A 13,573-nucleotide genomic window follows, 5' to 3' on the forward strand; every position below is an offset into this window, starting at 1 on the left:
ATAGTAATAGGCAATTTTATTAATTCTATATTAAATCACTGAAATATAGAATTTAATGACTTAATATTAGAATAAAATAGATTAATTATATAATAGAAAATATAAATATATCTATTTCTCCTTAATCTAAAATATTAGTATCATTAATTATTATATAGAAATAACTTAAGTATGTGGCTCTTAGTAATAGTATATTTTAAATAGTTAATACTTTTAGATTGTTAGATATCTAATTATTATTCATTAATTCTATTCTGTTTTTAGTTCAACTGGATTATAAATAACTGTAAATTAAATAATATTGTAATATAATGGAATTTCTACTAGTATAATGAATAGAAAATTAAGTTTATATTTTCTATTCTAAGAATTCCAAATTCTAATTAAAGAATTTAAATACAGTAGTCAATAATGATTAAGGAATTAAAATAGGATGTATTTAGATTTATTTAAAAAAAAAAAAAACTTATAAAAAATATTAATTAGAAAGTAGTTATTAAGTTATATTTATTCATGAAAGTTATATTACTTATAGAATTATATTTTGAATTTGAATTTTATTTTGTAGAATAAAATAGAAAAAAAAAAGAATCAAGGTTTTAATATTAAGATATTAAATTTAGATGATTTGAAGAAATTAGTAGATATAATAAAAATAGATAATATAATACAAAGTGATATATTTCCTAATAGTATATTATATTTAGAATAAATTCCAAATTTTATTTTGTGATAGCTGATAAATAATCCAATTACTAGATATACAGCATTGAATAATATCTTTTAATAATAATCTAGAAATATTATAAATATCTTCATTATTATAATTTAGTTTGAGAGATTTCATGAGGATTTCAGTCTCATGATGATAAGTTATTACAAGAATACAATGATCTAGAAATGTTTGTAATGTTAAACAACGACATTTAAAGAGTAAATTCTTATATTTGCAATATTCACTTTGTAATATTGTAAAATATCTGTAATCTCCAATATTAGTTTCAAAAGGAAAATATTCTGAAATAACTAACATATTCATATGGTAATGTTGAGATAAACAAGAGAACCAATTTTTAATAAAAAATAGAAATAAGTCTTTATTTTCCAATAAATTAGAAAGTATACTTTCTAATTTTTTGTCAGGCTTTTCTAATATTTTAGTAATTGAATTTCTTCCAAAATTACTTAGGTATGGTGATAAATCAACATTATTTCCACTTTTATATACATATGGAGTTTGTAGTGAATTTATATTTTGATTTCCATTAATATCATCACAAAGAGAATTTTCAATATTCTGTTTATCATATCTAATAACAAAGATATGGAGATCATCAAGTGACTTCTGATATTTATAGAGACGTTCAACTGCCTCAAGATAAGTAATATGAGACCATAAAAGTCTTAAAGGAGAAATATCAATACATATATCATCAATATATATTTTTGTATTTAAAGTTACTAAATTAACTAGAAATTCTTCCCATTTAACACTTGATAAAGATTTCTGCATTGGTGAATTTGACAAATGAAATTTCACATATTCCGGTTTAATTTGTTCAATATTTGTTTGGATAATTGTTGTTAATCTAATCATAATTGGTTCAACTAGAATAGGAATAAGAAAATCATTTAAACATGAAGTAGAATGTTTTAGAAATAGGAAGTTATCACTAATATTGAAACCTAACTTATCTTTCTTAATTTCCAAACTTTCAAGTATGAGACATAGAGGGTTAATTTTTGAAAGGAAAAAAACTCCTAACATTACTTCCATAACCGTAGATAAAGAGTACAAAGCTGGATTTATTAATTTATCTTGTGAGTAATATTCACTAAATTCATATTCTTGTAATAATGAAATAATAATTTCACAAATATTACCAAATTCAGGTATGTAATCCTGACGAACAATTAGGAATTGATATAAAGTACCATATAATAAAATAATAAATTCTATACTAGTGATGAAATTTTCTAATTCATTAAGGTTGTAATGATCTAAATCATTAATTTCTTGATATATATTATCAGACATATTTAAAGATGCAATAATAATATCAACTGGGAATTTATTTACAAGACTATGAATAATTCTTTGTAAAAATGAAATATTTACACCAATTTTTTGCATATTTAGTACTTTAGTTATGTAAACAATTCTACATTCTTTCGATGTATATTCTAAAAGTAATAATGCTATACCCAAAGCTTCAATCTTACTTGATATAATATAATCGATATACTGAGATATAAAAATATCAGCAAAATGAGAGCTTGTGGAAACAAATGGATAATATATTAAAGGAGGTACTGATATATTTGTTGAATACTCATTAGATTTATCTTTGATAAAGGAAACAAAATAAAATTCCTCATTTTGAAATCTTGAGGAATTTCCAGTTACTTCAATATGGGCTACAATCAAATGAGCCAAAAATGCCCTTATTGCAGGAATTGAATCAATCTCAGTAGTAGATGAAACAAATTTAATCATATCTTCTAGAATATTAAATATCTGACTTTCATATTCATGTGGATTTAGAGCTGTACATGCAATAGATATAAATAATTTATAAAATAATTCTTCAGATTCTGAGATCCCATCGTATTCAATAGATATTAATGAATCTACTAGTGCATCTATAATTTGTTTCTCAGAATTTGAAATATCTTCAAGATATCCTTGAATATTAGGGCCCTCATTATATGATGTATGTATTATATTATTTTCTTGATTTGCTGAGTGTGTTAATATAGATTGTAAGATATCATATTCATCCTCATTACTGAAATCAGAGTAGCTATAACCATCATCTATAAATTCATTCAAATTAACTTTATTTGATTTTAAATCAAGTTGTCTATTTTCCAAATTTTCAAACTTCGCTATTTCTTGGGAATCTTGTAACTCTTGTTCTCCAGTAATAATTTCTCTATATATTTCTTCACGAAATGCTTTCTCATAAATATCTAATGGATATGTCTTACCAATAAATAAATTTCCATGTCTATCTTGAGTTTTAGTTTCCATATAATCTATCCATTTATTACATATATTCAATTTTTCAGTTTGAAATAATGCAAATAATTTATCCATTTTATTCTTAGAAATATTTATTAAGGAATTAAAATCTCCAGATAAATATCCATACACAGCCTTTTCCCAAGGACCAATTTGGGATGTAGGTTTTATATTATATATTGGTTCATATGCATCTTCAGGCTCATTTAATATATATCTTAAAATCTTAAATAAATCTTGTCTCCAAATATTTCCTTCAGGAATAATATTTTCAGATTTGCCATTTATACTTGGGAATATTAGACATTTTTCAATACCATCAACAAATTCCAAGCTCTCTCTAATTAAATGTCCAGTTTCAGCATTATTTAAACCTTCTAAAACCTCAGAGTCATATAATTCAAATTTATCATTATTAGATCCAATATCATCTATTTTTGGTAAAATACTTACAAAATCTGCTAAATCTACATATATATCATGATTTGAATCAGTACAATATAAATAAGGGTCAGCACCATCTATCAAGCTCATAATCCAATGACACTTTGCATTTTCATATATAAATTTTTCAGTTTCCATTCTACAACCTCTACGTAAAAGTTGAAATATTATTCTGAATATACTTTCTATATTTTCAAAGTCATTTCTTGATATATCAGCTCTATTTAATAATAGTGGCCAATCAAAATGATAAAATCTCTTTTCAACTTTATACTCTTTATGATATATTCTAGATTCTGCATAATCTCCAAAATACTGACTATTTATATCATCTGATATTTGTTCTTTAGGATTAGTTCTTGCTTCCCATCTTAACCATCTTAAAAGGGATAAAACTATCCTGAAGACTGGTGAGTAGGCCATTGCATATCGAGGTACATTTCCTTCAGATATTAGTGGAATATCTAACTTTTTTATTTTATATTTCTCCGTTTCTTCAATTTCCTTGGTAGTGTACATCTCAATCTTATTTCTTAAAGACTCGCCAATAATTTCACTCACCGATAAACACCACAAAAGTTTCCAACAACTCATAATACTATAGTAAGTCATTATAACAGAGTCAGATTTCTTTGATTTCTCATTATATACATTTGAGAAGTCTATACAAGCTAGTTCCAAGTAATTTGCAATAATTTTGGCCCTCTTATAATGGTATATACTTGGAAAAGGTTCTCCATTATTTATTTGTAGCTGCGAATCTTGCATACTTTTTAATATTTCATTAAAATATCAAAAAAAATCTCTCCTTATATCCCTTCTGTTTTAAGATATAAATTATTGTAATACCAATAAGCACATCCCTTTTTATAGGTAAATTTTTTTTAGGCGCTAAAAACTTCAATTATCTTTGTGGGGCTCTAATCCTGAGATCTTGGGATTTATTTTAAAAATAAAGAGAAATAATATTGAAAGAAATAATAATAAAACGAAATTGATCTTATATATTATTTAATACATAAATTTGGGGTACCATGAGTGTAGATTCTAGACAATCCTGGTTAAGGTCTAAAATACAAACTTTAAATACTCAATATAATACTATGACTATCCAAGGGTTACCTGTTTCTGAAATTTATAAAAGACTTGCAATAAGTACAACTATATATACAGTTATAGGAACTATAAGTGCAAGTGCTTTAGGTTCTATTCTTTTCAAAATTCCATCACTACGTCGATTCTCAACTGGACTAGGATTTGGTATGGGGGTTGGCTGGAGTATGAAATCATCAAAAGATTATTTGAATTACATAAATAATAAAGATTACAATCCATCAATACCAAAATCTACTAGGGATTGGATAGATAGTGGAATGGACTACTTTAATAAAATTAAATCTGCATGTTCTGATTGGCTCAAATAATAATAGTGTTATATTCATTAGAGTGATAACTATCACAATATACAAAGTATACTTCTTTGAAATATAAAATAGAGTATATAAAATAGAGTAATTACTTGCTGTAGAATAAAATAATTAGCACCTATTTATGTACTTTTAATATTCTATATACTAAATGGAATATTTAATTTGTATGATTCATAATAATTACCTTTATATATTAAATTTCATCTGGTCTCTTAATATATAATTGTGAAACATATTTACAATATCCTATATAATTTATATCTGATATTTTTAACTTATCTTCTTCGGAAGTATCTTTCTCTTCAAATACTTTAAAAAACATACATGTACCTTTTGTTTCAATACGCTTTCCTTCTAGATGAAATAGAATTACATCTTCATTTGGTACATTTAAACTTAGTTTCATATAATGTAGATCTTTCTTATCATCATATATCTTATAGATGAATAAAAGAAACTTTATTAGTACTTAATATAAAAAAAAAAAGAATATAACTATGAATATGTGAAAGTAACTTACCAGCTGTGAGGTTTCTATTGTTGCATCTCCCAAAATGTTAAAACATGAAAATTCTGGAATATCTACAAATACTAACTCATCTTCAATTATTTCTTCAGATTTTCCATCTCCTTTATGTATTTCACAATCCATTATTAACTAGAGTAATAGAAGAGCTGTTTCTGGCATCTTAAAACAATACTATTCTGACACACTCAATACCCTCATATCGGTACTAGATAATTTTATTACTATTATACCCGCCAAACTCCAATTTAATATATTCTCAAAATTTTCTTTTTTTTATGTATAATTGTGACTATAATGCCAATTTCCTCTTCTCTAATAACAGGTAGGTGTATATTTTATATTGTATATTAATGTGTACTAAGTTGTACTATTTATTCCCATATGTATTATTTTTTAGAACCTATTGACTTAATTAGATTAAGTCTAGATGAAAAGGTTAATGTTAAGTGTCGTGGTGATAGAGAATTAGAAGGTATACTGTATGCATATGATCCTCATATGAATATGGTATTAGGTAATGTTAAGGAGACTAGCCAGAAAATAACTATAGATGAAGTAACTGGTGAAGAAAGTACTATAAAAGTCACAAGGCGTATAGAAATGCTGTTTCTACGTGGAGATTTGATCATATTAGTAAAGCCAGCTATAAATATAGGCATTATTAAGGCTTAAGTATTAACTAATAGTTATCTGATTCCTAAATTTTGTGATATCGATAAATATTTACATAATTATAACAAGATATTAAGGAAAATATTATTCTATACCATGTTATTTGACTTTTATGACATAGTAAAGCACTAAGTAAAATGAAATTATAATCAGATATTGTTAATTTCATTTATATGTCAATATTTATTTCAATATATATACATTAAATATCAAAAACCTACCTTAGTGATCTAAATGGAAAGTAATTTCTAAATATTAGCACATTATCCAAATCACTTTAAGTTTCCAAAATAAAATTTCAATATAAAAATCAATATATTATTTAAATAAAAGTAATTTGAATATTTCCAAATATAAATTGTGAAAATTAAACTTACCTTCTTTTTATTAATAACCAAAATAATGAATATATACCTAAATATTTCATAAATATGTTACATGTATTCAAAGTAAGGATAATTTTCAGATTTGATGATTCTAATAGAGATTTGTCTTCTTTTATTATTTTAATAGCATTATATATTGAAATATGATTTAAATGATGTGAGACTCCATAACAATCAAATGTAATAATCTAATAAAAATTAATTTAATTAATTGAAAATTTTTAAATATATTCAAAGATTACTGAATATTATTAAATTTATAAGAACCATTAATAAAATTATTATTTAACTTACACATTCAATATGATGTTTACTGATAAATGAATAAACTTCTTTTATAATTACATCACTAGGCCAGTATATATATGGATTGTCTTGTAAATTTTCATTATTAAGTATATATATATTAGCCTGTCGAATACCAATTATTCTACAAGCACTTAACAGTTCATTTTCTCTAATATAGCCCTTGTTGTAATAATTACCTGGCCACATATTATAAATATTAATATAAAGCCTAAAAAAACTTAAAACTATGATATCTTACCATTTGATAGACAAAGTAAATAAAGTGATATATTTGATTGATTTGAGAAATAATTAATTAGGGGACCAAAGAACAATGTTTCATCATCTGGATGAGCTATTATTAGACAAAATGAGGTATATTGATCTATAAGTCTCATTTATTACATAATATTAAGAATTATAATATTATTTTAATAATTAATATTATATATTCGATACTAGTGAAAAACTAATTTTACAATTGCCACACAAATAAGACGCCATTATTATATATACACTAAACATACTATTTATATTATCAATTAAATTTACTTTAACAGTTTATATGAAAATTGTATAGAAAAAGAAAATAAAGTCAATTATAAAAGCTATTAGTGAATAATAATTAAGTATGCATATTATATTTCTATATTATTTAAGTCATCTTTATTAAAATAAGCTAATAAGACATTATCATCCTCTAATATATCATCTTCATATTTAATATAATCTATAATATCTTCTTCAGTAGAATCATCATTTTCTTTTATAAGTCGTTTAGTACTAATAAAAGTCTTAGCCTGTTGAAGAAGATTATTTGCAACTTCTTGAATATAATAGGTATCTGATCTTTTAAAAGAGTTTGTACTCACTAAATAAGAATAATCAATAGAATCTGCTATAATAAGAGCTTGGCAGATATCTTCCTGAGAAGAGTAAACCAACTTTTCTAGTGTTGTTATACCTTGTAAATATAAAGCAATAGCTCTTATCGGTGTTATTAACTCAGAAAACTGTTTAAAATTTTTAATTGTACTTCTTATTAAAGAAATTTCACCAGGTATAAACTGAAATTTCAAATTAGTATCAATTTGTATATCATTAATATTTCTATTATATTGTGATCTTAATAAATCAAAAATTTTGTCAATATTCTTAAGAGCCAAATTTATATCAATATGCTGTGGTATATATTGAAATATTTCAGATAAATCATTCCATCCTAATATTTTGGTAAATTTAGAAACTTTTATTGATGATATTTTACATTGTTGAATAAATTGTTGAATTGTATTATAATCAATTTGATATTTTTCCAGAATTAGTTCATAAGAGATTATAGGATTACAAATATCCCTTAATAAACAAGCATAATAAAATTTATAAAGTGTAATTAATCTGTATTTTTCAACTAAACCTTTATAAGATAAAATTCCAGATATAAAATAAGCATGATGTAAAGATTCAGGTAATAAGTAATTAATATCAGGTGCATTAAAAATACCACTTTTTACTGATCGGATTGTATTATCAAGAATTTCGAATGTAATTCCAAGGAAATCTGCAAATATTATTTCGTCTTGTTCTAGTTCAGTAAAAATTCTTTTGTAGTTTGTCCAATTAATAAATGGAAGAAAACCATTATAACAAATAAGAATAGTATAGAATAATTGCAATTCATTTGTGAAATTTAATCCAATAAATCTAGCTTTATATAATTCACTAAATAATTCTTGACCATCTACTAAATTTATTTGAGCATAAACTATAGAATTTCCAAGATTTGTACTCCGTATATATAATTGATATTTCCTATCTTTTAAGAAGTCATCTTCATTTATCCAAGATTTAATATATTCACTTTTTATCATTTGAATATTCTTTTCTAAGTATTCTTTTCCTGTATTTAACTTTTGTAAGTATCTATGTTGCTTATTAAATATATTTGGAAGTACACCTAAAGTATTTTGTTTTGTTTTTGGCCCAACAAGAGCAAGTTTAGAACAAATAATAGGAGATTTCACATAATTATGATCATCAATAGGAGTTACATAAAAATTAGATAATAAACAACTTTCCTCTTCAATGTTAATATTTTTTGTATAATTAGTATTATACATTGGGTTTTCTCTTTCTATAATATCAATCATACAATTTGAAAAAAGATAAGATAAAGAAAATTCAATTTGATTATTAATATTATCACTACTGTAAATAAATTTTAAATTACCATTTTTCTTATTTTCTTGTTTAATATATTCATTGAAACTTGCATATCTCAATATAATGTATAAATCATTTAATACTTGAGTAATATTTGTCACAACTAAATCAAGCATTATAATCACAAAATTTAAATCTTTCATTTGAGATTTCGAGCCCATTTCTAAATTAAATGAATCGCTTTTTAAAATATTTGATACATATTCGAATTCTGCTTTATCAGATACAAATATAACAACATTAGGATTATTTGCATTATATTCAGGTTTTGATTTATCAATAGTTTCGTTTATACTCAAATTACTGCATAATTCTATATCTTTTTGAATAGAATCTTCATTAAAAAAATTTATATCTTTTTTTTGTATCAAATAATAATTAGAATCTTTAATATTAAAATTATTTCTATAATCTCCATTATGTAAATTATATCTAGGATCAATTACTTTAACCTTTTCAATCATTTCTTTAATATCCTGAGATGATATCCATTGATTTTTTGGTTTTCCAAATGAATTATTATGTACTGCAGAGTTAATAGATCTAATTATAACAGTATGAACAGTTGGAATTGCTTTTATAGAAGAGAATGCTGCTAAACATAAAACCCTTATCACTCCATTTCTAACTGAATTTTCAATTAAATGACGTTGTTTAATAGACAAACTTGAATTATGATAGGCAATACCATTTTCTAAAATTCCATTCTTTAATATATTACAAAATCCAAAATTTTTTTCAGTTAATGAGTGCTTTCTATTGATATTTAGATTTTTTACAAGTTCAAAACGTTTATTATAATATTTACTATTCATTCCATTTCCATATAATTTAAACAAGTTCAATTTATCTATAAGTTTTTTTTTCTCTATAGAATCTTGGATCTTTGAGATTTTAAGTTCAAATTTTGATAATAATTTTGGAAGACTCTCTATAATTAAGCTAGCTGACTTTTTACTCCATTGCTTAGTTGGACATAATATTAAAACTTGTTGTCCAATTAATAATGTTTCAAATACCAATTTACTTAAATATTCAGAATCAAAAAATCCAATATCACTATTTAATATATCTCCAAATGATTTACACTGAATTAACTCCTCAGTATTATAATCCTCATTTCTATCACTTATATTTATCTCTTCTAATAAATATCTTGAATTCTTCATCCATAAATCCTTTGCATATTTTATATAAATATTAGAGCTAATTGGAATATTATTAATAGAATATGATGTAGCTTTTAGCCAATTGATATATGCTAATTCATATGGAAGAATTTTGGACATACATAATAAGATAATACGAGGTAAATGATAAGGTAAATTTGACTCTGAATGAAATTCATTAATATTAGAAAATACTAAATCAGTTGATAACAGTTTCATCAAAAATCCTTCATATAAGTGGCCTTTTGTATCTGATCCTACCATATTAATTTCTTCTATAATTATTGTACCTAAACATTCTGCTAACATTCTATCACTAATTAGCTTATTAATAAGAGCATTTGCTCTTTCTATTGTACAAATAGCAATATCAATATTTGGAGACCAGTTAGAAATATTTCTTGAATTTCCGGATAAAATTTCTACTCTTAAATTAACTGATTCCTTTCCAAATAAGCATGATAACTTCTCACCATATTCTTTACATTTTGCAGAATTAGAAAGTATAATCAAAGTATTTCTGCCTGAAAATAAAAGACCATAAAGGGATACTATTTCAGCAATTAATGATTTTCCAAAATATTTAGGAGATATACATAAGAAAGGAGATTTAATTGAAAATTTCTTATTATTTGTATTTTTTGTAGCTAAATCATGAAATATACGTGATAAACATTCAGCTTGCCAATCATATAATTTATTAATACCAAATTTCATTTCATATATATATTGAACAGATTTAGGGACACACCAAAATGATAAATCAGTCATATTATTTCCTTGTAATGAATAATATGGTTCTAGTATTAATCCATTGTGTATACCTGATCTATTCCCTCTTAATTTAATACCATGATCTTCTAATAACATTATTTCACGCTTTGCGACATTAAAACAGTCTGGTTCAAATATAATATCTCCAGATATACTTGTAAAAGTTTTAACTACATTTCCATTTTCATCATAACCTCTTCTCCATATACCAATTCTTCTTCTATAGCCAACAGTAATAAAACTATTTAAATACATATATATACGAGATATCTTTAATATCTTATTTTTATTAATTATTTTAGTATTATATTTATTATCAGACTTCTTCATTCCTTTATATACGATTTGATTCAATAATTATTCAGTCTCAATATAAAATAAAAAAGATATATTAGATACTTACATATATTACATATTAATATTATAATAAACGGCAAATTACCTCATTCTAAATAATCTAATATTTATAAAAGTCATAATTTAGTATATAAAATATAATTTGTAAGTAGATCTTGTAAGCATTGCGCCAGCTAATATTGCAAAATTTCTCAAATTCTTAATATACAATAGTTATACATAATTTATATAGTAATTAATATTAATACATCTCTACAAACTACTATTTAACAATTTCAAATAAATGACATCTCTATAAATGTATATTCAAACTCAAATTTTTTTTAAATATCAAATATTTATTAATAATATTGTGATTAAATTATAAATGCTAATATAAACATATTTCTAATATAACCACCTTTTTTTTTTTTTTTTTTTAATATTGATTGAGTATATATGGATAATTGTAAACTTTAATGTATATATAATATCCGAATAATATGAAATTACTTAATTGAAAATATATATCTTACTTTAATAAATAATTTTCTTGATTAAATAGATATCTGAAAAGTAAAAAGCCTGTTGCAACTGCAACTGTTGATAATATTGATAATGCAGTTGAAATATCTTTTCTTCTACAGTCTATTAAGCTCCATATAGATTTAATCTTTGTAGTATCATCAATAATTAAATCTTGTGTAGGTATATCATCAAAAATATCATCTTCTATATTATTTTCACCAATTTTATTTCTCCATCTACTATTTTCATTAATAACATAAAATTCTTTATTAAATTTATTTAATATTACTTTTTGTTTATCTCTATTATCTTTACCAAAATTAATATCATAAATAAAGTCATTTTCACTTTGACCAATACTTTTATTATGTATGTTATTACTTATTTCTTCATCACTTTCCAAATTCTTTATATCCAAATTATTTCTTCTATACAATATCCCTCTACATGATTTATTAGGAAACTCATTAATTTTCCTCAGTAATATCAAAAATGCATTATATATCTTATCTATGTCTTCAGATAATATTGTAATTATTCTTTCACTACATGCCTTATCAGAAGTAACAAATATAGGAGATATATTAATATGAGTATTTGTAGAAACTCTTAAACTTCGTATAAATTTTCCTTTTATACCAATAATACTACCAACAATATTTCTAGGAATTGCAATTTTTAAATTCAACATATTTTTCTTGTTATTTAAAAATAAAATATTGCTCAACAATTTTACTGTTTCATATATAGACTCTTCACTTCCCTCTATGGTTGTAACCCTATAACATGTTCCAGGGAAATACTTTTTTTCCCCTGATACCAATATATATACTTTTTTTTTATATTTTATATCTTTAAGTAATGATGCAGAATTATCCAATAATTTATCAGCTGCAATATCACTTATTAGTAATTTTATGAATTCCTTATTAGTTACACTACTATTCATGTTTATGAATCTATAGGTCTTATTGTTGATATGAGACTTTAACAATTTAAATAATTTAAAGATCCTTTTTTTATTGAATAATACAACAAAGGTTCACACAATATTTCCCATGAATTACTATTGCACACAGCGCTAATATCCATTAATATAATTTCATAGTTATCTTGAGATTTAAAACAAAATCTTTTTTAAATGCTAGAATCTTTATATTTTCTATTTCTTTAATTATTATTTTACTTTAAAAGATAAATTTTAGTTTCTATTATGTATGTTCGTTTATTTAGTATGTATATATATATATATATATATATATATTATATATGTTACCATTTTATTATAAAAAAAAAAAAGAATTCCCAAATATAAAATAAATTATAAATTAAATCTTAAGAAATATTTTAAGATCATTTAGTTTTTATTATACTATAAAAGAATTATAAATTATAAATCTTGATACCCTTAAAATTTAAAAAAGATGCATGCATTTTTTTGGCGCTAGAAAAATGTAATATTTGTAAATTTTAATATTACGTGTTAATATTTATAAATAAACAAAAATCAAACTAATAAATATTGGCCGACAATATTAAAATTATAATATCTTGGTATTTTATTGGGATTTATATATTTTACAATCTGTAAAGGTTCAATATATCCCAATTTTTTTTTTTTTCTAACTAGATATGTAAATCTAAACATATGGGGATTATAATATAATACTAATACTTTGTAAAATTTTACAGTCTGTAGAATTTCTAAGACATATAATCAGTATTTCATTTTCTTTTGTCTTTTTGTATAACTTTATATAGTGGCCACT

At 23.2% G+C, this 13,573-nt stretch overlaps 7 protein-coding genes across 7 annotated transcripts; 2 read left to right on the forward strand and 5 right to left on the reverse strand.

Annotated features, from left to right (window-relative positions):
- Positions 1–703: 703 nt before the first annotated feature.
- On the reverse strand, positions 704–4,237 carry cand_028700 (uncharacterized protein; the record flags this gene model as incomplete). The annotated part of the gene is made up of 1 exon (XM_067213097.1): positions 704–4,237. The coding sequence occupies one exon, from the start codon at positions 4,235–4,237 to the stop codon at positions 704–706; it is 3,534 nt and encodes a 1,177-aa protein (XP_067067719.1).
- Positions 4,238–4,503: 266 nt separating this feature from the next.
- Positions 4,504–4,893, forward strand: cand_028710 (uncharacterized protein; the record flags this gene model as incomplete). Its single annotated transcript, XM_067213098.1, has 1 exon — positions 4,504–4,893. The coding sequence occupies one exon, from the start codon at positions 4,504–4,506 to the stop codon at positions 4,891–4,893; it is 390 nt and encodes a 129-aa protein (XP_067067720.1).
- A 199-nt stretch (positions 4,894–5,092) lies between these two features.
- On the reverse strand, positions 5,093–5,551 carry cand_028720 (uncharacterized protein; the record flags this gene model as incomplete). The annotated part of the gene is made up of 2 exons (XM_067213099.1): positions 5,093–5,335; positions 5,420–5,551. 2 exons carry the CDS (start codon positions 5,549–5,551, stop codon positions 5,093–5,095), a joined length of 375 nt encoding a protein of 124 aa, XP_067067721.1.
- Positions 5,552–5,722: 171 nt separating this feature from the next.
- cand_028730 (LSM domain-containing protein) lies at positions 5,723–6,100 on the forward strand (the record flags this gene model as incomplete). Its single annotated transcript, XM_067213100.1, has 2 exons — positions 5,723–5,750; positions 5,826–6,100. 2 exons carry the CDS (start codon positions 5,723–5,725, stop codon positions 6,098–6,100), a joined length of 303 nt encoding a protein of 100 aa, XP_067067722.1.
- A 217-nt stretch (positions 6,101–6,317) lies between these two features.
- Positions 6,318–7,172, reverse strand: cand_028740 (N-acetylglucosaminyl-phosphatidylinositol de-N-acetylase; the record flags this gene model as incomplete). Its single annotated transcript, XM_067213101.1, has 4 exons — positions 6,318–6,330; positions 6,478–6,674; positions 6,781–6,971; positions 7,034–7,172. 4 exons carry the CDS (start codon positions 7,170–7,172, stop codon positions 6,318–6,320), a joined length of 540 nt encoding a protein of 179 aa, XP_067067723.1.
- A 240-nt stretch (positions 7,173–7,412) lies between these two features.
- cand_028750 (uncharacterized protein) lies at positions 7,413–11,270 on the reverse strand (the record flags this gene model as incomplete). The annotated part of the gene is made up of 1 exon (XM_067213102.1): positions 7,413–11,270. The coding sequence occupies one exon, from the start codon at positions 11,268–11,270 to the stop codon at positions 7,413–7,415; it is 3,858 nt and encodes a 1,285-aa protein (XP_067067724.1).
- Positions 11,271–11,808: 538 nt separating this feature from the next.
- Positions 11,809–12,753, reverse strand: cand_028760 (KH domain-containing protein; the record flags this gene model as incomplete). The annotated part of the gene is made up of 1 exon (XM_067213103.1): positions 11,809–12,753. One exon carries the CDS (start codon positions 12,751–12,753, stop codon positions 11,809–11,811), a length of 945 nt encoding a protein of 314 aa, XP_067067725.1.
- Positions 12,754–13,573: the final 820 nt, after the last annotated feature.

This window comes from Cryptosporidium andersoni (assembly GCF_001865355.1).
Source record: "Cryptosporidium andersoni isolate 30847 chromosome Unknown contig_94, whole genome shotgun sequence".
NCBI lineage: Eukaryota > Apicomplexa > Conoidasida > Eucoccidiorida > Cryptosporidiidae > Cryptosporidium > Cryptosporidium andersoni.